General features: G+C 36.1%; 1 protein-coding gene across 4 annotated transcripts in view; it reads right to left on the bottom strand.

Annotated features, from left to right (window-relative positions):
- Positions 1 to 748: 748 nt before the first annotated feature.
- LOC132667229 (E3 SUMO-protein ligase ZNF451) overlaps positions 749 to 24,983 on the bottom strand; it is an 88,370-nt gene continuing 64,135 nt past the window's right edge. For all 4 annotated transcript variants that reach the window (XM_078447032.2, XM_060615819.3, XM_078447033.2 and 1 more), the window contains 4 exons: positions 24,055 to 24,185; positions 22,831 to 23,017; positions 13,594 to 13,662; positions 749 to 2,646 (listed from right to left, as the gene is read on the bottom strand). In XM_078447032.2, coding sequence (XP_078303158.2) covers positions 2,600 to 2,646; positions 13,594 to 13,662; positions 22,831 to 23,017; positions 24,055 to 24,185 — 434 coding nt within the window. In that variant the 3' untranslated portion in view covers positions 749 to 2,599. The remainder of the gene's footprint in view (positions 2,647 to 13,593; positions 13,663 to 22,830; positions 23,018 to 24,054; positions 24,186 to 24,983) is intronic.

Raw genomic sequence — 24,983 nt, 5'->3', positions numbered from 1 at the left:
TACCACCTTTAATCTGAGATCAAAGACATTTAAATACCTGAACAGAGAGGAGTGCTGTAAGCCTGGATTCCAGTTCCCTCTGAACTCCATCTAAATACTAATAAACTATTGGTGTAGGGGATTATTTGACCTCATTAAATATATTTTGCCATTATCATGACACAAACTTGGAATCCAAAGAGATGTTGTGAATGGTTTGAAAGTCTTTCATGGAAGTTTAGAATCATCTTGGACTCTCTCTCTCCTATCCTGTAGATCCAATCCATCAGTAAATCCCCTCACCTTTATTTTTAGAATATACTCTGATTCTTCTCTCCAATTCCACTGCTACCACGGTGGTCCCAGCCACCATCAGTTCTCACCTGGATTACTTCCAACACCTTCCTGTCTGGTCTTACTTCTCTTGCCTCTGGTGTATATTCTCAATACAGTAATTACAGTAATCCTTCTAAAGAAGGCAGATCACACCATTAATTCTCAGAAACAGGATCTTTCCCTTCTTTATTTTTCCTTCTTTAGTTACCACCATTGGATACACTTGTTTATGATAATGGATAACACTATCCAACCCTCTCTTCACCAGTTATGCGAATCATACAGGAGTGTGGGCTTTGCTCTGCTCACTGGTATATCCCAGTGCTTAGAACAGTCAGTGGCACATGGTAAGTACTCAACAAATACTGTGTGAGGGAATGCATGAAAGAAAAATAAATCAATGATGTAATGAAGATAAGCATCTTTGTCAATGTCAGAAACATATTTACTTTTTTTTAATCACTTACTTTTGATAATAATACATATAATTTTCTGTAATACCATCTAATTACCTCTCCTCTTTGTGTCTAAATTAAGTTCAAATTATGAAGTAATTTAAAAATGATTTTTCAATTGCTTAACAAGTAGAAATATAATCAGTGACAATTATTAAATAAAACATTGAACCACCCAATTATCTTTTTTTAATGGTCATGATTAAATATCCCTTTACTGTCATATAAAAAACTTCATTTATTCTTTACCATACACACCACAAAAACTTCTTAACAGAACATCTGTGTGTGGCACCTCTGGCAGAGAGGTGTTGATTTCTCTTTCCCACATCTGCTTCAGCACTCTTCTTTCTGGATCATCCTTTGTGCTCCTCACTATTGAGCAAGCTCCTGGAAAGGTCTTTAAGGTCCAGCTCATGACTACCTCCTAAAGCCTTGCTTGATGACTTTAACATACAAATGAAAAGTACAATGTGGTCATTTTGGAAAAATGACTGGTAAATTCTCAACCTACATGTCTACTTAAAAAAAATAAAAGCAGAAGGTAGGACAGAACTGACATCTTAAGAAATAAAAACACAAATTGTTTCCAATGTGGATTGGAAAGACTATAGTAAACAAAAACAAGCAGTAATTGTATTTTACACTAAAATATCTAGTTGCAAAGAAGAAAATTTTAGCGATGATTTTTTTTTGTCTTAAAGAAAAAATTTATATTTATAGAAAATGTTAAGTTTTGTATGGAATTACTACTCAAAATTTTTAGGAAAGACATTTCTGGTCATGAAGCATATACACAAAGATACTGTGATAAGCCCTTCTTAGTCTTCTAATTATGTAATGTTTTTTATTATTCACAATGGAGCCTGAACATTTAAAAATTAAATGGGTAATATGAAATGTTGGAGACTGACAATTTAATGATTAATTAAAATGAAGACACTTACAATGAAATAAAAATTTTAAAGGGTTAATTAAGGAAGATTACTCCTGAGTAGACCTTTAACATTATTTTTTGAAGATTATGTTTACACAAATATATATAGAAAAAGACTAATATTATTAAAAATACATTTAATTCTATGCAAACATTTTGACATCATTCCCTTTAAATAGTAGATAATACAATTCACATGATAGTCTAAGCAGGTAAAAGGAATGGAAAGGTTTCTTTTTAATAATTTCAAAGAAATTAGGGTTTGTCTTTTTTTTTTAATTCTACAATGTGCTGCCCCAGTTAAAGTAGGAATATACATCTGAGTGAAACCCACAAAGAACACTGCTGGTAAAATTTTAATCTGTTTCCATGATCAGTTTTCATTACTCTCTTCTAATAATCATAAACAAAGATCTCAATGGTATTCTATACTAGTGCCACATAAGAAATGGAATTTACAGAAAAACTGATCTATGACAGCTTTATTTATATTCATTTTCACTCTAAAAAAATAAACTAGAATCATTGTACAGTACAAACAAAATTGAAGCACTAATGCTATTTGGGAAACATATAAACAATAGTTGAGGGCTTCTCCATTTTTTAATTCTTTTAACCTAAATATATAAATTCAAAGTTGACTGGAAAACTGTGATAACTATATTAGAATACATGATTTATATTTGCATTAACATGTATTCTACTCCTCTGTACATTTTTGCAAAATAGCACAAAAATACAAAGCAAGTATCAGATGCAAAAGCAAAAAAAGCGTGTTTCCAAATACATTTGTACTAACAGATTTCTGGTCTCCTTTAGAAAACAAACTCAAGAATTCATTATTCTGAGTCTCTTCAAGGCCACTTGATGTTGTGTGGTAATATCTTTATAATTACATTTCCTCAAGACTTCTTCTAATAGCTTCTTCTAATTCCACATCTGCATTAAAAGACAGAATTTCAATATTTAGGGCAGAAAATAAATACATGCTTTATATAAATCTCATCAACTACACTTGGGATGATGTGACAGTTTCTTCATAAAATTTGAGTATTTCAAAACAATAAGAATCTGTATATAATCTCAGGCTGAATTATAATAAATATGAGCTTAATAAGGAACTTGCAAGTTATTTCCATTTAGGGACACGGAAAGTCAACAACCTTCTAGAATCACTTGAGGCAATGCATATAAGAGTTGATATAGGCAAAACCATGAAATGCCAAAATCTCAAAGAGATTAAAAATTTAGTTTGCAGTGCTTGGGTGGCTCAGTAGGTTAAGTGTCCAACTTCGGCTCAGGTCATGATCTCACACTTTGTGGGTCCGAGCCTCACATCAGGCTCTGTGCTGACAGCTCGGAGCCTGGAGCCTGCTTTTGGATTCTCTCTCTCTGCCTCTTGCCTGCTTGTGCTCTCTCTCAAACATAAACAAACATTAAGGAAAAAAAAAAAAAGCTACAGGCTAGTGTATAATGTATGTTAAGTTAAAGCTAGATTCTAGGTCAGGGAGTTGCCCTAAGATGAATTCAAAGGGATGAGGAAATACAAAGAAAACCCAAGATGCTTCTTAGCAAAGAAAAACAAGGTGACAACACTTATAAAAAATATGAAAACTTATTATAAAGTTATAGTAATTAAGAGTGTGGTCCAGTTTCTAGAAGATAATTCAAGGAGACAGCGTCAAGACCTTAGTGTAGGGAAATATTTATTAAACAGAATTTAAAAAAATATTATGGAAAACTACGGTAATTTGGAATGTATTAAAATTACTTTTATTCATTAAAAGACACCATTAAATGAGGAGCATGGGTGGCTAAATCAATTAAATGTCGACTCTTGATTTTGGCTCAGGTCATGATCTCATGGTTTGTGGGTTTGAGCCCCACGTCTGGCTCTGTGCTGATGGTATGGAGCCTGCTTGGGGTTCTCTCTCTCTCCCTCCCTCCCTCTCTCTCTCAAAATACATAAACATTAAAAAAAAAAAAAAAGACACAATTAAATGAGTAAAAAGGCAAGACATACAGTGGGAGAAAATATTTACAATACATGGAACTTGCACCCAGAAAGTATTAAAAAATTTTCAACCCTGAAAAATCAATAAAATAATCCACAAGAAAACTATTAAGAAATTTGAAAAAGCACAAAAGATTATGGCAAAATGGTCAATAACCTTACTCATCAGAAAAATGTAAATTGAAACTACCAAGAAATAACAGTATATATCCATCACTAGCTAATTAAAGAGATCAAATAATTTAAATGATTAGTGAAAATGTACATCAATGGGAACTCACATATGCAACACAGGACAAAAGAAAGTGGCACAACCACTTTGGAAAAACAATTTGGCATTACCTTCTGAAGTTGAACACAAGCAATCCCACTCCTAGGTATATATTCCCATAAATGCACACATATGTGTAATTAAAAGACATGTATGGGGGCGCCTGGGTGGCTCAGTCAGTTAAGCGTCCGACTTCGGCTCAGGTCACGGTCTCGCGGTCCGTGAGTTCGAGCCCCGCGTCGGGCTCTGTGCTGACTGCTCAGAGCCTGGAGCCTGTTTCAGATTCTGTGTCTCCCTCTCTCTCTGACCCTCCCCCGTTCATGCTCTGTGTCTCTCTGTCTCAAAAATAAATTAACGTTAAAAAAAAAAAATTAAAAAAAAATAAAAATAAAAGACATGTATGAGAACATTCACAGTAGTATTACTTGCAACAGACAAAAAGTACAAAGCAAATGTCTATAAATAGGTGAATTGAGATATATATGTAAAATAGAATATTATTCAGATATTAGGAATGAACAAACAAAAGCTACATGCTAACACCTGGATTAATCTATAAAACAACTCGACTAGAAGACACCCAGACACAGGAACACCTGGGTGGCTCAGTCGGTTTAGCTTCCAACTTCAGCTCAAGTCATGATTTCATGGTTCATGAGTTTGAGCCCCACATTGTGCTTGTTGCTGTCAGCACAGAATGAGCTTTGGCTCCTCTGTCCCCCTCTCTCTCCCCTGCTTGTGCACTCTCTCAAAAATAAACATTAAAAAAAAAAAAAGGGCACCCAGACACAAAAGAATATATAGACTGTTTGTGCTGTCCAATATGATGGCCACTGACTCTATGTGGCTATTTATATTTAAATCAATTAAAATTAAATGAGATTTAAGATTCAGTTCCTCAGTTAAGCTACATTTCAAGTGCTTAATAGCCACACATGAATATTAGCAACCATATGGGTGCTGATATCAAGTATTTTCGTCACAGAAAATTATATTGGACAATGATGATCTGTATGATCCCCTTTAAATAAAGTTCAAAATCGAGCACTACTAAACTAGTATTTCAAGACATGATAGTGGCCACTAACCTTTTTTGGGAAGGAGTGCAGGAAAAGTAACTGGAAGAGAGAAATGAGGGGGACACTTCTAAGGTACTGGTTGTTGTTGAATTACGTTCCCCCCAAACATGTGTCCAAATCTCTAGTACCCAGGAATGTGACCTAATTTGAAAATAGGGTCTTTGCAGATATAATCAATTTAAGATTAGGTCACTAGGGTGAGCCCTAATCCAACATGACTGGTGTCCTTATAAGAAAAAAATACCATGTGAAGACAGACACGCAGGTAGAAGACGGCCACATGATGACAGAGGCAGAGACTGGAGTGATGCATTCATAAACCAAGGAGTGCCTATGATTGCCTATAACAACTAAAAGCTAGGAGAGGGACAATGGCCCTACAGACAACTTGACTTTAGTTTTCTAACCCTTAAAGCTGTGAGACAATAAATCTGTTGTTTTAAGTCATCTAGTTTGTAGTATGTAGTTATGGCAGCCCCAGGAAATTAACATGCTGGTGTTATTCCATTTTTTTAACCTGAGGGATGTAAGATCTTTTGTACAATTTTTGTGTTCGTTATACTATACACATTTACACCCAGAGAACCAAACACTGGAGAATACCAGCATCTAAGTTGGGAGGAGAGGATCAGAATTGAAGGGTTTTAGAGTCCTTTTCTTGTTGCAGAGGCAGACAGCATGTAGGTATACTTTAGTTTTTAAATTACATGTAAAAATGTGGCAAAATGCCAATATAAGCACAAAAAAATAGAAATAAGGTATATAACTTACAAACCAATTAAAAGAAAACAGAAAACTAAAAATATACAAAAACAATTAAATGGTTCCACTTTTTTTTTTTTAACATTTATTTATTTTTGATACAGAGAGAGACAGAGCATGAACGGGGGAGGGGCAGAGAGAGAGGGAGACACAGAACTGGAAGCAAGCTCCAGGCTCTGAGCCATCAGCCCAGAGCCCGACGCGGGGCTCGAACTCACGGACTGCGAGATTGTGACCTGAGCTGAAGTCGGTCGCTTAACCCTGAGCCACCCAGGCGCCCCTAAATGGTTCCACTTCTAATAATAGTGGAGTAGCTTATGTTGGATTAGCCCTCTCATAGATAACAATTATGAACTATTTTAAGGCACTGGAGAACAAAAAAATCAGGTAGAAACAGGACAGAAGCTGATCACTGAAAGAAGCAAACTGCACAGGGTTCAATTTTCAGCTTTATGGTTTTATTGCCTCAGGGTATTCCTCAGTCCTTGTAGAACAAGAATACAACTTAACCCAGGAAGCGAAACTGTGTGGCTTAAGGCATCATAGACAGAGTTTGAATCATAGAAGCTAGAAAGTGGAGCTGGGGAAAGGAAGTTTTGAAAAAAGAAGGTTATCCCAGAAGAAACAAGAAACCAACAGAAGGAGGATCCTCGAAATCTACAAATTCTTAGTTGACTTCTAAACTGTGCATACAAAGGAGACGATCTAAGATTCTGAGTGAAAAACAACAGTTCGGAAGTAAAAGAAGTAAGCAACTTTAGCTACTGCCTGCTGTGGAGGAGGCAGAGGTTGGAGATTAGGTCTATCAGGTAACTGCCTTCAAAAGAAAAAAAAAAAAAAACCAAAATCCAAAGAATCTGCAATGTACATCCACAATATCCATATACATCAAAAATCACTTGATTTGCAAGGGAAAAAGAAATGTAACCCAACAGTCAAGAAAAATAGCCAATTGAAACTAATCCCCAAGATAACTGAGCTGTTGGAATTAGGAGAAAAGAATTTTAGAAAATTTGTATTTTCAAGGACTTAAGGATGAATGCATAGAAAATGTCAACAGAGAAATGAGATCTATGTAATATCAAAACAACTAGGAGCACCTGGGTGGCTCAGCTGGTTGAGCGTCTGACTCCTGATTTTGGTTCAGGTCATGATCCCAGGATCATGGGATGGAGCCCCACATCAGGCTCTGCGTTGAACATGGAGCCTGCTTGGGATTCTCTCTCCCAATCTCTCTCTCTCTCTCTGCCCTCCCGTCCCCACCTCTCAAAAAAAATTAACACTTAAAAAAAAAAGTTCATTCCTTGAAAAAGATCAAATAAATCGATAAATTTCAAGTTAGACTGATCAGGAAAGACAGGAAACAAAAATTACCAATATCAGTAACAAATGAGGAAATATCACCACAGATCCTACAGAAATAAAAAGTACATTTGGTATATTTGACAATTTAGGTAAAATGGACAAATTTCTTGAAAAACACAATTCTCTAAAAACTGACACAAAATTAAGCAAAATCTGACCCTATATATATTAAAGAAAATAAATCTATTATCAAAAAACTTCCCAGGAAGAAAACTCCAGGCCTAGATAGTTTTACCAGTGAATTCTCTAAAACATTTAAAGAAGAAATAAAATCAGTCTTGGAGTGAATTCAACAAAATGGTGGAATAAGCAGCTGCAAACACCCATCCTTCCACAGAAACACTGAAACACACGCAGAAACCATCAGAAACAACTTTGTTCAAAGTCTGAAAAACATTCAAAGGTTCACAGCAACTAAGCAAGCATTAAATCAAGAAAAAGACAACATAAAAACAGTAGGAAAGGGGCACCTGGCTGGCTCAGTTGGTTAAGTGACTCTTGATTTTGGCCCAGATCATGATCTCACGGTCCTGGGATCAAGCCCCGAGTCAGACTCTGAGTTGACAGCATGGAACCTGCCTGGGATTCTGTCTCCCCCACTTTCTCTCTGCCTCTCCTGCCCATGCACATATGCTCTCTCTCAAAATAAGTAATAAATAAACTTAAAAAAGAACCAGGAGGAAAGCCTAGTGGTATTTTTACTTGCCCTTTCTTCACCACCTCCTTGACTTGGCAGCTGTCTTGAAAACAACAGAGAATGTTCCTGGTATGGGACTCTGGTCTCTAGTTCCAGATGGAGTACAGTAGAAATTACAAATTACTGTGTTTGTTTGTTTTAGTCTGTCTGGGGGCTCTGGGGGCTACAAGAAGGATGGATACAAGGCATATGTCTCTGTTTTGCCTTGCTCAGAACCCATTTAGGACCAAAAAGCAGTGGGCATTGCTCAAAACATTTTAAGGTGAATAATAATAAAAAAAAACCACACAACAAAACATAGCCTGGAGCAAAAGATTATAGTTGAGACATACAAAAGACTGCCTAATAAACACCTAGAAGGAAAACCCCCAGAAACTTTCTTCGGGAAATCAGCGCATTCAAAAGCACCTGCACATGCCCTAGGACAGGATGCACACTAAGAAAATACCTGAAAAGACCCTAAGCTTTCACCACTGGCTGATTTGTAGGCCCAGTGCAAGCCTGGCTAAATGCTGAAGAGCTTCAGCACAGAGCCAAACTGCAAACACTAAGAAAGGTTGTTTTGAGCTTCTGGTAATCAAGGCAGTTTCTGGTAAAACACTAGCTGAACACAAGCTAAAAGAACAGAGATTCAGGAGTGCCTGGTTGGCTCAGTTGGAAGAGCATGTGAGTTCGAGCCCCATGTTGGGTGTGGATACTATTAAAAAAAAAAAAAAATTAAAAAAAATAGAGACTTAGATACTTTAATGACCATACATGTATTTTTTGCAAAAATACAGTTGATCTTGGAACAACACGAGTTTGAACTGTGTGGGTCCACTTTTATATGGATTTTGATAAATACAAATACAGTACAGTACTATAAATGAATTTTCTCTTCCTTATGGTTTTCTTCATTTTTTTTTTCTGTAGATTATTTAAGAAAATAGTATATAACACATATAACATACAAAATATGTGTTAATCGACAGTTTATGTTATTGGTGAGGCTTCCAGTCAACAGCGGGCTATTAGCAGTTAAGTTTTGGGGGATATAAATTTCTGATTGTGTGTTGGGTGGTGTCAGTGCCCCAACCCGTTGGGTTTAAGGGTCAACTGTAGTTTGGAAAAGCAACCAACCAAACAGACAATCACAATCTTTAATAATAACAGCAAACTGTGGGGAAGAGATATAATCTGATTTCCAGAGGTACTGTAGTATTTGCATACCCAGTTTTCAACAACAACAAAAACAAAGAATAAAAGAAACAGAAATGTATGACCCATTTGAAGGGGAAAAAAAAATGAATTAAACTGTCCCTGAGAAAGCCTAGATATTGGACTTCCTGGACAAGGACTTTATATCAATTGTCTTAAATAAGTTCTAAGAGCTAAAGTATATTATGGACAAAGAACTAAAGGAAACCAGGAAAGCAATGTATGAACAAAATGAAGTTATCAATGAACAGATGGAAATTATGAGAAGCCAGCAAATAGAACTTCTGGAGCTGAAAAGTACAACTGAAATAAAAAATTCATTCTAAAAGTTTAACAAATTTAAGCAAACAGAAAAAAAAGAATCAGCAAACTTGAGGATAGGGCAATTTATCCAGTTTGAAGATCAGAAAGAAAAACGGAGAAAAGCAAGCAGAGGCTAAGAGACCAGTGGAGTACCATCAAATGCAGTAAGGCAGGCATTATGGGAGCCCCAGAAGGAGAAAGGGGCAGAAAGAATATTTGAAGAAATAATGGCAAACAAATAGCCCAAATTTGATGAAAGATATGAACCTATGCATCCAAGAAGCTCAACAAACTCCAGGAAGAAACTGAAAGAGATCCACATTGAGACACATTATAATCAAACTGTCAAAAGCCAAAAACAACAAAAGCAGCAAGAGAGAAGCAATTCATCATGTATAAGAAATTCTCAATAATAAAATTAATAGCTTAATTTTCATCAAACCATGGAGGCCAGAAGGCAGTGAGATAACATATTTAAAGTGCTGGAAAAAAGACCTATAAACCAAGAATTCTATATCCAGCAAAACTAGTCTTCAAGAATGGAGGAGAAATGAAGACTTTCCCATATAAACAGAAGGTAAGGGAGTTTGTTACTAGCAGACCTGCCTTACAAGAAATGCTAAAGGGAATCCATTTGGTTGAAATGAAAGAACATTAAACAATAACGGAAAGCTATATGAAGAAATAAAGAGAATTTGTGGGAAGTAGGTCTTTGCCTTAATTTCATTCTCTTTGAAAAAGAGGTAATTACTGCAGAATAGGCAAGAACTCAGTAATAGGAGTTAGGATACTTATATATGAATCATGCCCCATCATTTTGAGACTGAGAATCTGGAGGCAAATTACTTAATGTTTAGAAGACTACATTTTTATGTAAAATGAAGAGAATATTCTGACTCTCACAGAGCTGTTGAGATTAGTGTTTTCTTAAACATTAACTGAATTAAAAAATAAACATATTATTCTCCCTTATCCTGTATTTGTTCATTCAACTAGCCACAATGTTTTACTACTTATAATATTAATTATATGATGACTGCTATTAATTGAGAGCTGAGTTTTAACCAAGGCAGTCTGAATCCAAAGTCTGCACTCTATATCACCATACTATGTGGTCCCTACTTCCCCTGTCTGGTATACAAAATAGATTACAGAAGATATTTATGATTGGCATGGGTAGTCAGAGTCTGATACTGGTCTATAGAGAACAGCAGCAAAGAATGAGACAAATCATCATGGGGGTACGTAGTGTGGGTAAGGAAACTACCATTCCTCAAGGCAAAAAGTCACAAGATTTATCCTGCCTTTTGCCACTATTTGTCAGGCAGTTACAATGTTGTGCCGGAAAGAAAAAGAATGAAAAGAGGCTTGAGAAGTTATTTAACCTTTTTTTTAAGTTTTGCTAAGAAGTCTGCACTAAAATACCGCTTTGCTTCCATGGTGCAGGGTCAATAAATCACCCACTCTTCTCTCACCCAAATGGCCTTTATCTTTTTTTTTTTTAATTAAAAAAATTTTTTTTGAGACATGGGGAGGGGAAGAGAGAGAGGGGGACAGAGGACCCAAAGCAGGCTCTGTGCTGACAATAGCGAGCCCAATGAGGGGCTGGAACTCACGAACCTCGAGATCATGACCTGAGCCAAAGTCAGATGCTCAATCGAGTCACCCAGGCACCCCCAAATGGCCTTAATCTTAATTTCCCTTACTTAGCTTTAGAGAGATGGGTCCTGCTAGCTCTAGCATATTCTGAGTTTGTTATAAGTATATTCTTCAACAGGCAATCATTTTAGTGCCAAACACCAGGAGCTAGGTGCTATTGAAAAAAAGACAAAACAACAACAAAACACATGATCCTACTTCTCAAGGGGATAATACACAAGCAGATAAATCTGTTTGGTATGGTACAGAGGGAGCCTAGAGGAGGCAGCGGTTAGCTCTCTCTAAAAAGGGTAACTCTAAAAGTAACGACCAAACAACAATGCCTACAAAATGTCAAGTCTCTACGGTTCGACCTAAGAGATGATATTTGAGCTGGTTCTTGTTGGGTGAAAGGGGAAAAAGAAGAGTATCAGAGGAAACTGCAGAGGAGACCAAATTCCTTAACTTAACATGGAAAACTGTGGGCTGTCAAACTTATTTATATAAAGCATCAGAAAAAAAAAAAAAAACCACGCACATAACACTTTGATTTTTCTTAGAATTAGAGCATTACATTCTTACCTCATATGACAAGTAGTTTAAAGTTTAAAGTATCTTTTCCTGAATTCTTTAATAGCAATCCTTTTGCCAAACTGAAGAATCACAAAAATGTAAAAACTCTCCAAATCATAAAACAGCCAGAGATAACAAAATGTTAGAAACTCTGGTACACATTGCATTATACATATCTCAGATTTCCTGGGTCAGCTAGGAACCATAAAAACTGTGAAAGCTCCTCAAGGGTGGTTATTTAAAAGTTATAATTTTGTGTGGCATTTTCCATGGGATTAAGTCATGAGTGGAAAATAAAGGCTGCCAAGTCTGAACTACTTAGATGCTCAGTGGTGTTTATCTTTTAGTGGTCTTGATAAACAACTTAGGTGGCAGGTTTTTTGTTTTTATTTTTTGTTTTTGTTTTTAACTCACAAAAGTTCTTTCATTTGTTTAACTCATTATTATGTGGCTGCTAAGCAGTGAGCTAGACCTTGAAAAACCATGTTGGGAAAACAAGATGGTCAAAAAAACTTGCTTCCATTTAGGTTGCAGATTTACTGCCAACTTTATTTAACCACTGAATTTTGGTTATAAGACTAGAGTTTTGATGAATCAAGTCCACTGCCAGACTCAAATTCCTAAACTCCTAATAGCACAGAGTATGCTCTTTTAAAAAAAAAAATGTTTTTAATGCTTATTTGAGAGAGAGAGATAGAGAGAGAGAGAGACAGAGACAGAGCATGAACGGGGGAGGGTCAGAGAGAGAGAGGGAGACACAGAATGTGAAACAGGCTCCAGGCTCTGAGCTGTCAGCACAGAGCCCCACATGGGGCTTGAACTCACAGATCGCGAGATCATGACCTGAGCCAAAGTTGGAGGCTCAACCGACTGAGCCACCCAGGAGCCTCCAGGGTATGCTCTTAAACAATTGCATTATGTGAGAGATCAAGCAAATACACAGAAAATAAATCAGCTGGGCCATTCTATGCTTGTTTAGCCACATTTTCCTCCCTACATTCTGGTCTCCACATTCCCATTCTCAAATCTCCAACAACAAATACTTTATTGGAATATATTAAGACTTCTGTTGCCCTTTAAGGTTAAAGATGTCATTGAAATAGTTAAACTTCTTCAGTGAAGCTTAAACCATTTTCTAAAATCACTGTTTCATTTTTCCCTATGGTTATTCCCTATGGTTATAATATTTAAGCATATTCCCTATGCTTAAAAAGCACAGTCTGTTATGGAAAAACCAAAATAAAAGCATATGACACAACTAAATAGTGGTACAGCCAGGAAACTATTCGATGTGAATAAAAAAGTTCTCTTTAACCTATGGAAGAAAACAGCTTTTCCTTTAAGAAGAGGGAAAAACTTAATTTATAGAAACAGCCCATTAATAATCAGATAGAAGTGCTTGTTTTCATAGTTCCACGCTTAACTTGTAATATTCTTGTTTTTTGACAGATAGAGAAGGAGAGAGAGAACATGTATGCACAAGGGGGAAAAGTGCAGAAAGAGAGGGAAAGAGAGAATTCCAAGCAGACTCTGCACTAGTGGAGGATTTGCGGGGCTTGATCCCATGAATCGTGAGACCATGACCCTAGCTGAAATCAAGAGTTGGATGCTTAACTGACTGAGCCACCCAGGTGCCCCTAACTTGTAATATTCTTAACTCAATACTACTTGAAATAAAGAAAAATTAGAAAACCAAAATCTTCTCCTAGCCTAGGGTTAGAAAACTTTTTCTGCAAAGGGTCAGAAAATAATTATTTTAGGCTTTTGTCCTTGATTCAACTTCCATAAGAAAATGCAAACTCTCAAAAAAAAAAAAAAAAAAAAAGAGAAAATGCAAACTCTCCTTTAAACCAGGAAACAATGTTTCTGAAACTCAGGGGTAGGAGGTTAATAGGAGGGAGTAGGAGTGGATGAAGTGGTAAGAAGGGGAGCAATTAAAAAATACAGATACAGTGAAGTAGGAAAAGGATTAACTCCATTAGGTTACCTTCTGTGGATGTGAATTCTTCTTCTATTGAAGTATTTTTTATACCCAGGTTATCATCACTATCACATTCTGTAAGGCAGAATAAATACAAATATATTTCTGAAACAGTTATTGTGCCATCATTTATGTAGTCTCAAACAATACTATTTTCAATCACTTCTACCATAGCAAAGCTTACTAATTATAATTCATTAGTATTATACCACTTTTCCTATAGGTTTCCTTTTAAAAAATGCTTACCAAATACTACTTAAATAAATCAAGGGGGAAAAAAGGCTAATGAAATTAATTCAATTTCAGCTCTATATTCAAATTATTTGAAAAATTTATTTTAGCACAACTGTTAATGAATATAAAATTCTATTATTAAAAAAACCTAGAAATTAAGAAAAGCTAGTATGCTTGTTTAAATCTAGCAAATAAACTCCCAAGTTTAAGTTACATGAAATCATCTTAAAATTTCTAAAATGATGAGATAAAGTTCTTCTATATTTTGACTATCATGCATCATTGCTATAGAGACCACAGGCTTAAATTAGCAATACTTCTTCATGGCACAAACTCACTTACCTGATGTCTTATATACTTTCATAATGAAAAGCCTAAGTCTATATAAAAATGATATGACTGATCAGGTATTGCAAAAGTCACTTAAAATTTGAACCAGTGAGCAAATACTTGATTTATCACTTTAACTACATTTAAATCAATATATACATCATAGTGACTGAATCAGAGATTAAATAACTGAATATAAGTCATATGGACATATTTGCTTTTTTGGAAAATAGGTTAAAACTTAAATATACATTTAAAAATTTAAGATTTTTAGTATTTATAAATAAAAATCACTATATTTCACTTATATTCCTTTGTTGCAGAAATTTGTTGTAAGCCATCTTTTGCCATTCCAGCAAAAATACTAATGCTGTTTTTATAATCTGTTATGTACACTTACAAACTCAAATATTTCAAGCTATGTTTTAGGGAAATAAAACTTTACATTTACAATCTGAAGAACAACAAATTAAGTCTTAAGACATTAGGAACAATGAGAAAGTACCCAAGGTTTCTGTTATTTCAATTCAAAAGCAATGCCAGTCAAAAGCAGAATGTTTTAACTGGACTAAACAATTCATCACTGCATACAAGGCTTAGGCAAAAGTGTAGGTTTGAATCACAAGGATTAGCATGACACTAGGTTGCAAGAATTAAAAAAGGTTTTCTTTGCCTCAGTCAGCCCCACCTGTAGAACAGAGAAAATCATGAATATTCTTTCCTGTTTTCATTACCTTACAAAGAATTAATTGTATCACATAGATTTTTAGGATGGTGTCCTAACCAACAACCTGTGGATAGTCTCATTAACAGGCTGAAGAAACAACTGGCAGACTTCTAGAATTAAGTTCAACAATTATTTTATATAATGACTACTGGATACAGCATGATGCTACTTCTGTCAGCCACATTTTCATGACATGGGTGAACTTTTATGTTTCATACTTAAGATGGCTTTAAAAATTTGTGTAATTGGGGGGGCGCCTGGGTGGCTCAGTCAAGCGTCCAACTCTTGATTTTGCTCAGGTCACGATCTCATGGTTCCTGAGTTTGAGCCCTGCATCGGACTTTGTGCTGACAGTGTGGAGCCTGCTTGGGATTCTGTCTGCTTCTCTCCCTGTCCCTCCCCGACTTGGTCTCTGTATCTTTCTCAAAATAAATAAAAACTTAAAATTTTTGTGTAATTGGTATGATTCCATAGATACCAATGATACTTAATGCTTCCTTCCATCCATTCATTCCAAAATGATGACATACACCAAATAGATATGACAAAGTCCTAGGCCCTATGGTACTCAGATTCAACAAAAATTATCTTGAAGCATAGTAAAATCTGCTTTCAGACTGAATTAATTCATAATATCAAGTTCAACCTTGAAAAAATATTCTAGGGAAGTTAATACTTTACATAAAACTCAAGGAAGATGTTTAATTACTAAAGAACTATAAACAACTGAACTTACAAAACTATGTTTTTAAAAAGAAAATTTTACATAAACCAATATTCTTCAACTAAACTACAAGATACAGCTAAGTTCTGTTATATAATTAGATCTCTAAGAGCCCATAGAATTCTTTTTTTTTTTAATTATTTAAAGTTTAGTTATTTAGAGAGAGAAAGAGCAAGTGGCAGGGGAGGGGGGGGCAGAGAGAGAGGGAGAAAGAGAATCCCAAGTGGGGAGATCATGACCCGAGCCGAAATCGAGTTAGAAGCTTCACCCACTGAGCCACCCGGGCACCTCCAGAATTTTTTATATAAGCAATTGTCACCAATGGAGAAAGAAAAAAGAAAGAAAAAGAAAAAAAGAAAGAAAGAAAGAAAGAAAGAAAGAAAGAAAGAAAGAAAGAAAGAAAGAAAGAAAAAGTTAATGTAGAAATTCAGCCATTATAAAGTATGGCTAAGATAGGGGTTTGTTTGTTTTTATGAAAGATATTAGGGAACTTACAGTGCTGATCACTTTCCTTGGCTGTGTTTGATATATAATCAGCAATACCAAAAGTCACAATCAAATCTTTTAATTTTCTGCCCACCCCCATACATCTTCCTAAATGTTATTTTTGTTGAACTCTCATATTTGGTATCTTTACACAAACTCTGCAATTGTGTTGTCAACACTACAGCAAAACGTCTTTATCTTTTTCAAGGAGATGGTTAGAGTCAATAATTCACACTGGATTCTCTACATCATAAAATCAGATATTTGTATCAGTAAAAGGCTCAGCCTTACCAGGAGATACTGATAAAGAGAAAAATACTTGCTGTGTGGCCACAGGTAGCTTATTTTAACCTTTCTGGACCTCCACGAAATGGGATGATCTTAACACATCCTACCTCACAGTATTGAAAAAGTAATTAAATAACATGTGGAAGTTGTTCTTTAAACATGTTTAAACATATTCAACCACTACAAATATAAAAAGCAGCTAGGAGAGTGGCTGGCACATTGTAGGCCCTCAATAAAGATTAGTTCCTTTTCTCTCCTTAAAAACATTTAAGTGACAAGTTATATTTGCATCTTCGGAATATGAGTCTTGAGTTAGAATGAACATATATTTGTGAATAAAATGTAAAAAAAAAAAAAAAAAGTTTTGAGGAAGAGAAAGTATACCTGGCTCCTCTGATTAGGATTACTAGAAAGGATCCATGTTTCTTGGCAAGTTTTTTTTTCATTTTTTTTTAAGTATGCTTCACACCCAGCATGGAATCAATGCAGGGCTTGAGCTCACGACCCTGAAATCAAGACCTGAGTAGAGATCAAGACTTGGACACTTAGGGGCACCTGGGGGGCTCACTCTTGATTTCAGTCAGTGGACTGACTCTTGATTTCAGCTCATGTCATGATCTCATGGTTCCTGAGATTAGGCCAGCACTGGGCTCTGTGCCGAGAGCATGGAGCCTGCTTGGGATTCTCTCTTCCCCTCTCTCTGCCTCTCCACTGATGATTTCTCTCTCAAAATAAATAAACATTAAAAACTAAAAGTGCCAGATGCGTAAATAATTGAGCCACCCAGGCATCCCCTGTAAAGTTTTAAATGAGTGAGAACAACTGGGGCACCTGGGTGGCTCAGTTGGTTGAGCGTCCAACTTTGGCTCAGGTCATGATCTCGTGGTTTGTGGGTTCAAGTCCCAAGTCTGAGCTGTCAGCTCAGAGCCTGGAGCCTGCTTCAGATTCTGTGTCTCCCCCATCCTCTCTGCTCCTCCCTTGCTTGTGCTCTCTCAAAAATAAATAAACATTTAAAAAAAAGTGAGTACAATATAAAATAGAACTGATGAAGGATAAGAGGGCCAAAGGTGTCAAATTAATAGATGTTTTAAAATAGCTCTACAGAGATTTATATATTTATCATAGCTGTAATCAAAATGTAGGTGATTGAATCCTGAGGCTTAGAAGGAGAGAGAATTTAATTTACCGGGCAAAAGCCATGCCACGTTCAAATCTCAAATTTAGTCTAAAGGGTTATGTTGCCAGAAAGAGTAAATGACTTACTCTAAGTGAGAGATCTTTTTTTTTTAATATATGAAATTTATTGTCAAATTGGTTTCCATACAACACCCAGTGCTCATCCCAAAAGATGCCCTCTTCAATGCCCATCACCTACCCTTCCCTCCCTCCCACTCCCCCCATCAACCCTCAGTTTGTTCTCAGTTTTTGAGAGTCTCTTATGCTTTGGCTCTGAGAGATTTTAAAAAGTACCAGTAGTAAAGCTACTTAGCTGTTCCCTCCCTACCAAGTGAAAAAAGTAATATCTTATGGTGAACTGACTTGACATTTATATAGGGAACCAGCCACTCAGACTGTATTTATTTCTATTGTGAAAAATACTTCCTGAAAAAAACCTTCCATTAACTGAAAAACTGGCAAAAACTAAAGATACAACATTGTCACAGATTCTCATGACACTATTCAATAGATTCTTCCTTGTTTATATAGGAAGCTCCAGTTCAGTAATATCACTTTCTGGTCCTAACAATAGAAAATTTCTGAAAAATTAGAAAGAAATAACAGGTTCAAACTTCTATCATTTGTTTATGCTATGGTGGAGATTTACAAAACCTGAAAAATCAGCAAACTGTCTATAAAATAATGACTAATATGAGAGAACCTCTCACTGTATGTTACTTGCAGTATGAATTTTTGTCATATTCTAAAGAGTTTTGTGGGTTAATCAGTAACTAGGAGCCTTGAGACCACAAAGCCCCTGAAATTGTATTTGATATTGCATATACAAATTTTTTTGTTTTTTGTTTTTAATTTTAGAGCAAAAGGAGTGGGGCATCTGGGTGGCTCAGTCAGTTAAGCATCCGACTTTGGCTTGGATCATGATCTCATGGTTTGTGAGTTCGAGCCCCACATCAGGCCTTCTGCCGACAGTGTGGAGCCTGCCTGGGATTCTCTCTCTCCCTCTTTCCCTGCCTCTCCCCAACTTGCACGTGTGTGTGCTCTCTATTAAACAAACTTTAAAGAGAGAGAGAGAGAGAGAGAGAGAGAGAGAGCGAGCATACAAGCAGAGGAGGGACAGAGGGAGAGGGAGAGAGAATCTTAAGCAGCTTCCACCCTCAGTGACGAATCTCTTGCAGGGCTCAATCTCACGACCCTGAGATCATGACCTGGGCCAAAATTAAGAGTCAGATGCTCAACGAACTGAGCTACCCAGGTGCTCCTATACCTGTTCATTTTTGAGGAAAGAAAAATAGCTTTTGTCAGATTTTCAGAAAGGTCCAAAGATTTCCACCCCAAATGGTCTTATTTTCAAATCTGAAGATAGGAACACTGTGCTAATAAGCTAGGAGGGAGGAGTTACCCTGGCATTCTTGTGGTCACCAAAAGTACCTTAAAGGCCTAAGAAGAATGACAGTATTTGTGGACACTGAGGAATTTTCTAAATCCCAATACATATCAAATATCATTTTTAAACAAACGCTATTATTCTACTATTTTTCAAAGCCATTTATTAGGAAAGGTGATGGAATAAAGTTATCCAAGGACTGTTCTTTTTCTTATTGTAAAGTTCACTACTAGTCAATTTGATGTCTTTAAGCCTTCCATAAAGAAAAAAATTTGTCTTCAACTGAATCTGAACATACTGTGATTCAGTATACCTTATTTTTTTGAATTTTTTTGAATTTTAGAGCTAGCTATGTAAGTATCTTTAAATCTAGGTCTAAATGAAATCTCATGATTGAAGGATTCTACACATCTTTGGCCACTTAATTTTAGTAATTTTCATTACTTTTAAAATGTAGTGGCTGTAGCACATGAAAAGATGCTTGGGCACCTGCGTGGCTCAGTCGGAAGTGTCTGACTCTTGACTTCCACTTGGGTCATGATCTCATGGCTCATGAGTTCGACCCCCGTGTCAGGCTTTGCGCTGATAGTGCAGAGACTGCTTGGGACTCTGTCTCCCTCTCTCTCTGCCCCTCCTCTGTGTGTTCGCTCCCTCTCTCTCAAAATAAATAAACTTTAAAAATTAAAAAAAATTAAAAGATGCTCAACATCACTAATTGTTAGGGAAATGGAAATCAAAACCACAATGAGATCCCACTTCATACTAATTAGGATGACTACTATAAAAAACAAACAAAACCTAGAAAGCAACAAGTGTTAGCAGGGATACAGAACACTTGGAACCCTTGTACACTGTTGGTAGGAATGTAAAATGATATAGTCACTATGGCAAACAGTATGAAGTTTCTCAAAAAATTAAAAATAGAATTAGCATATGATCCAGCTATTACACTTCTGGGTATATATTCAAAAGAAATAAAAGGCAAGGTCTTGAAGAGATATTTGTGCATCTATGTTCATAGCAGTTATTCACAACAGCTAAAACATGGATTCAATGTAAACATCCACTGATGGACAAACAGATAATCAAAAAACAGTCTGTGGCTTCAGCTTTTGGCTTTGTCCAGCAAGGCTGAGGATGGCAGAAAGGATTGCTCAAGATTCCATGCAAGTCAAGAGAGGTGAGAGGGAGGCTTAGGGAAGTCTCTCTGAGCTGCTCTCAAGCTCCCATATTTATTGAGCAGACATTTAGGATAACATTGTGCAATACTCAGTGGGCTACATGCCACTAAGAATGTACAGAAAACGTGCAGAAAAACAAGTTAAGACAGGGTAAAATATTCCATGTGATAACATGGTCTAAGGAATTTGTGAGCATAGGCAGGACCTAACCCCTAGGTATATATTAACAAAGCTTGGCTGGTGTTTTCAGCAAGGCCAGAAAGCAGTTTTCTGCTTTGCAATGTGTTCCCTTATAATCTCTTAACCCACGACATACCTATTTGATTTCCCACAAAAGTCTATAGATACAATGGAATATCATTCAGCCTTAAAAAGGAAGGAAATTCTAACAGTTGCTATAACCTGGATAAAGCCTGAGGACATTATGCTAAGTGAAACAGGGCAGCCACAAAAAGACAAATGCTGTACGATTTCAACTATATGAAGTACTTAGTCAAAATACTGAAGAATGGTATTTGCCAGGGGTTGGAGAAAGGGGAGTGCGAAGTTACTGTTTAATGGGTATAAAGTTTCAGTTTGCAAGATGAAAAAAGCTCTGAAAATGGATGATGGTGATGGCTGCACAAAATGTAAATGTAGTTAACACCAGTGAACTATATACATACACTTCAGAATGGTTAAGATGGTAAATCTTCAGTATATTTTGCCACAATAAAAAATATTAGAAAAAACAGAAATAAAAAGTAGTGGCTAGGAATCATATTTTTTTCTTATGGTAGTAATAATAAAAATAGCTGCTATTAAATACCCACAGTACTTTATATGCTGTGCTAGACATTTTATACATATCATTAATTCTTACGACTTTATAGATATGAAAAGTGAGGCTCAGAAAAAGTTCAGTAACTTGCCTGAAATCACACAGCAAGGAGGCAGCAAAGTTAGCATTCAAACCAAAGCCCATGCCCTTCTTTATGCACTGTAGTACAATCTCTGCATTTCATAAAAATTCAGAATAAAGTACACAGGTGCCCTCAAAGAGCAGTAAATTCATAACAGCACTGATTATGAACTGATTAAAAAAAAAAAAACAAAAAACACACACACCTAAAGCATAAGGGGCACTGAGAGGGGAACAATCAGAATATAATAACCTATATCTTATCTCCAACCCTAATACACCCATGCAGACCTACTTATATGCAGCGCTCATTCCAAATCAAGTTGGTAAGAAAGGCAAACCGATAATAAGTTTCACGTTGGAAACTACCAAATAAATGTTTCCCAAATCAGCAGCAGAAGAAAAGGGAAAAAAGGTGGTCTAGGGTGGCAGAAGGTAAAAATTTAGGTATTTCACAGGATATTAAGTGGATGTTATTAAGGACTGGGGACAGGATGGCAAAAACATAAAAGAAAAAGATTAAAAAAAAAAAAAAAAAGGAGCAGCCAGAGATAGAAAAAGCAAACAGATGAAAACAAAAATTACAGAACAGGAAGATAAAATTCAGTACTAAAGAATGACATAAATATGCAAAACAGAGTTGATTTTCCTTTAAAGAGCAGAGTTGGGCTAGTAAAGATTCCTAACTTGGCAGAAGTAAACTGATCCACTGTAATGAGTGATTAGAGCAAAATTTTTCAGAATGGGTTTTCAATCAAAATGTGGCTCCAAAAATGTTGAAAGAAAAAAATACCTAGGCGGACAGCAGAGTTGGAAAATTTAAAGCATATAATAAAGGGGCGCCTGGGTGGCTCAGTCGGTTAAGTGGCCGACTTCGACCCAGGTCATGAACTCACAGTTTGTGGGTTCAAGCCCCGCATTGGGCTCTGTGCTGGCAGCTTACAGTCTGGAGCCCGCTTCAGATTCTGTGTCTCTCTCTCTGCCCCTTCCTTGCTCATGCTCTGTCTCTGTCTCTCAAAAATAAGTAAGTGTTAAAAAAAAAAATAAAGCTTATGGTAAAAATGCCAAAGATACGTTTTCATTGAGGTCATTCATCAATATCTTCAAATCTTATTCATGACTGGAAGCCATTAGGATATTTAAAAATTATTCTTTTGTTCTTTTCTTCTATTCACATTTACTTCAGAAATTATGAAAAAAACTCATCTGATTCCCTAGAATTCCATCCTTTCTTAAATGCTTGGTAGTGAAAGTGAACATTAGCACATCCTTTCATTGAACAATATCAGAATGTCAGAGAAGAGTTTAAGTCCTGGGAATAGGACAGGAAGGTACCTCTTTCAAGGAACTAAACCTCTCTCAGGGCTTCATTTCATCCCTGCCAATCTCTTAAAATGATCTTTTTTTTTTTAATTGCCATATTATTATTTATTCTTTCTGGTTTAATCTATAAGCAGTTAGCTTTCAGAAAAATTGAAGATAAATTTGGAATTTCAGAAATAGTGAAAATCTGGATTCTCAGCTTTGCAAAATTATACTAACATATTTCAAATCATGAATATATATTTTATATACATGAACACAGATTTTATCTATTAGATCAGAAAAGGCTCCAGAAAATCATGAAATCATCCTTTCTCTAAAACACTAAAAAATGAAAGGGAGAAAAGGAAAAAATAAAAAAAGTATGAGAGCATGATGCTTTAGTGAGCAGCCAGTAGTTCACTAGTGGACAGCAGTTTATTGGTTTCTCTCAGCAGTGAAGTCTCCTCCTCTTGGGCGGTTTGCACTGTGACTGCAGCTGCATACCTTTGGTAGTATCAGATATGCTATTTAACAAGGCACACATCATATCTCCCTCTAAATGGTGAGGGTTTAGTATATGTGCTGGCCTCTGAGTCTTCTTAAATTGGTTCTCTAGCTCCAGAAAACCTTGATCTCCTGAGAGGATGGTGAAAGGAATCTGCTTGGGTAGTTGTTCATCTAGACGGCCAGCCTAAGTTGGAACAAAACGCATATGTTGATAAAAATCAGCATTTGAGTTTTAAACCATTACATCTATTTCAGTATGAACACATACCTAGAAAGGTTTATTTATTTATTTTAAGATTTTATTATTTTTTTAAAGTAGTCTCTACACTCAACATGGGGCTCAAAGTCAACCTCGAGATCAAGAGTTGCACACTCCACTAACTGAGCCAGCCAGGCACCCCTAAAAAGGTTTATTTAACTTGTTCTCTAGCTCCCACCAAAGTATGATACAAAGATCTCCTTCATAAATAAAATATAACACATTTAATCAAATGTAAACTGCCACGAATTATAAGATAAGCTATTTTATGTGCCACTAAGAAAGAAAAAAAATACCAAAAGAAGTCAAATAAGAGGCTGGAATGCTACAAGGGTTACACACTTAATCTAAGGACAAAGAAGAAATAAATCTGCCATAGAGAGAAGGGAAGCAAGGTAATCTGCATAATTCAATCTTAGCACTGAATAGATGGAAAAGAAAATGTTTTGTGGTTTAAAATGTAAGCAGGAGTTAACAAAGTTACAGAGTAAATTCATGTTATCAGTGCGACATGTAAACTGACTTACATTTAAGCAGAGAATTTAATTTAAAATGGGTCTCAGGTTGGTAGTTTCTCTAGGTGACTGGCAGACACAGAAGCAAATGCAAATTTCACCTAGGCCAACAGTGATTGTTAAGGTGTCTCCCAATTTCAGAGATGTTAAAATGTGAAAGTATCTCAGCATACATCAAATACACTGTCATCTATTGATCATTATTCTATAAATAGTTGAGGGTCTACAATGGGTAGCTGGGAGTCTGCTAGGAATTGGGGAAAGCAGTAAATAAGTATGATATGGGTCCTTGCTCTCATTAGTCATCAGCAGAATCTGATGTAGAAGGTTTTATACAAAAATATAGCACTGAAGAATGCTCTATACTGTCATTACGATTCAAGTGGAAAAAAAAATTCCAAATGTGTCCTAGATTCACATTAGATTTTGAATAAAACAATCACTCACATGCATACATATGGCAAAATCAGCAGCATCTTTTCTTTTACTACAACGAGGATGAAGGAAGAAACATCCAATCCTATTCAGGTAATTATAGATCTTACAGTTGAGTGGAGGCTTCCAATTGGTGTTTCCTCCTATTATTTTTAGAAAAGGCATAAATGATAGTCAAACAGAGAAAAAAAGAGAACTGAACAGTAGCTACAACTGAAAGCTCTATCAAGAAAAAACACACTAGAAAAAGATTTTTTTAGAGGGCAAGTACTAGATTAGAATGCAGAACTCAGTTCTAGTATAGGCATCACCATCTTGTTGCTTTACAATCTTGGCAAAGTAGGCCACCTTCCCTGCATCTGCCCATTAATCTGAAAACTCATAGGTTATGTTAAGGAAAATCAAAAGTAATTATGTGTAAGGAGTCTCTGGTATAATTCCATATAAACGTAAGCATTAATTTTGTTTTGTTTTGTTTTTAACAAATATGTCAAGACTATTCAGTGGACAGAAATGATAGGCAATCAGCAAAGCTAAATTTACTAAAAGGTTGTACTAGAGTATTTATCCAGGTCAGTACATTTCTTTTTTAATTTTTTTGAGGTCAGTATGTCTCTATCCTAAATCCAGTCCTCCTCTTTGTTTTTTTAAAATTATTTTAAAAATGTTTATTTACCTATTTTGAGAGAGAGAGAGAGAGAGAGAGAGAGAGAGAGAGAGTGTGAGGTGGGGGGGAAGGACAGAGAGAATCCCAAGCAGGCAACATGCTGTCAGTGCAGTGCCCAACACAGGGTTCAATCCCACAAACCGTGAGATCATGACCTGAGCTGTCAACTGAGCCACCCAGGCACCCCAAATCATCCTCTTATATGCTGTTTCCTATCAAACATAAAGTTTATTGGATGCTCACTATACTAAACTTCCGTAAATCATAGTCATCT

This window comes from Panthera onca, chromosome B2, assembly GCF_046562875.1.
Source record: "Panthera onca isolate mPanOnc1 chromosome B2, mPanOnc1 haplotype 2, whole genome shotgun sequence".
Taxonomy (NCBI): domain Eukaryota; kingdom Metazoa; phylum Chordata; class Mammalia; order Carnivora; family Felidae; genus Panthera; species Panthera onca.
The sequence above is the reverse complement of the archived record's forward strand: the minus strand, read 5'-3'. Positions and strand labels throughout refer to the sequence as shown.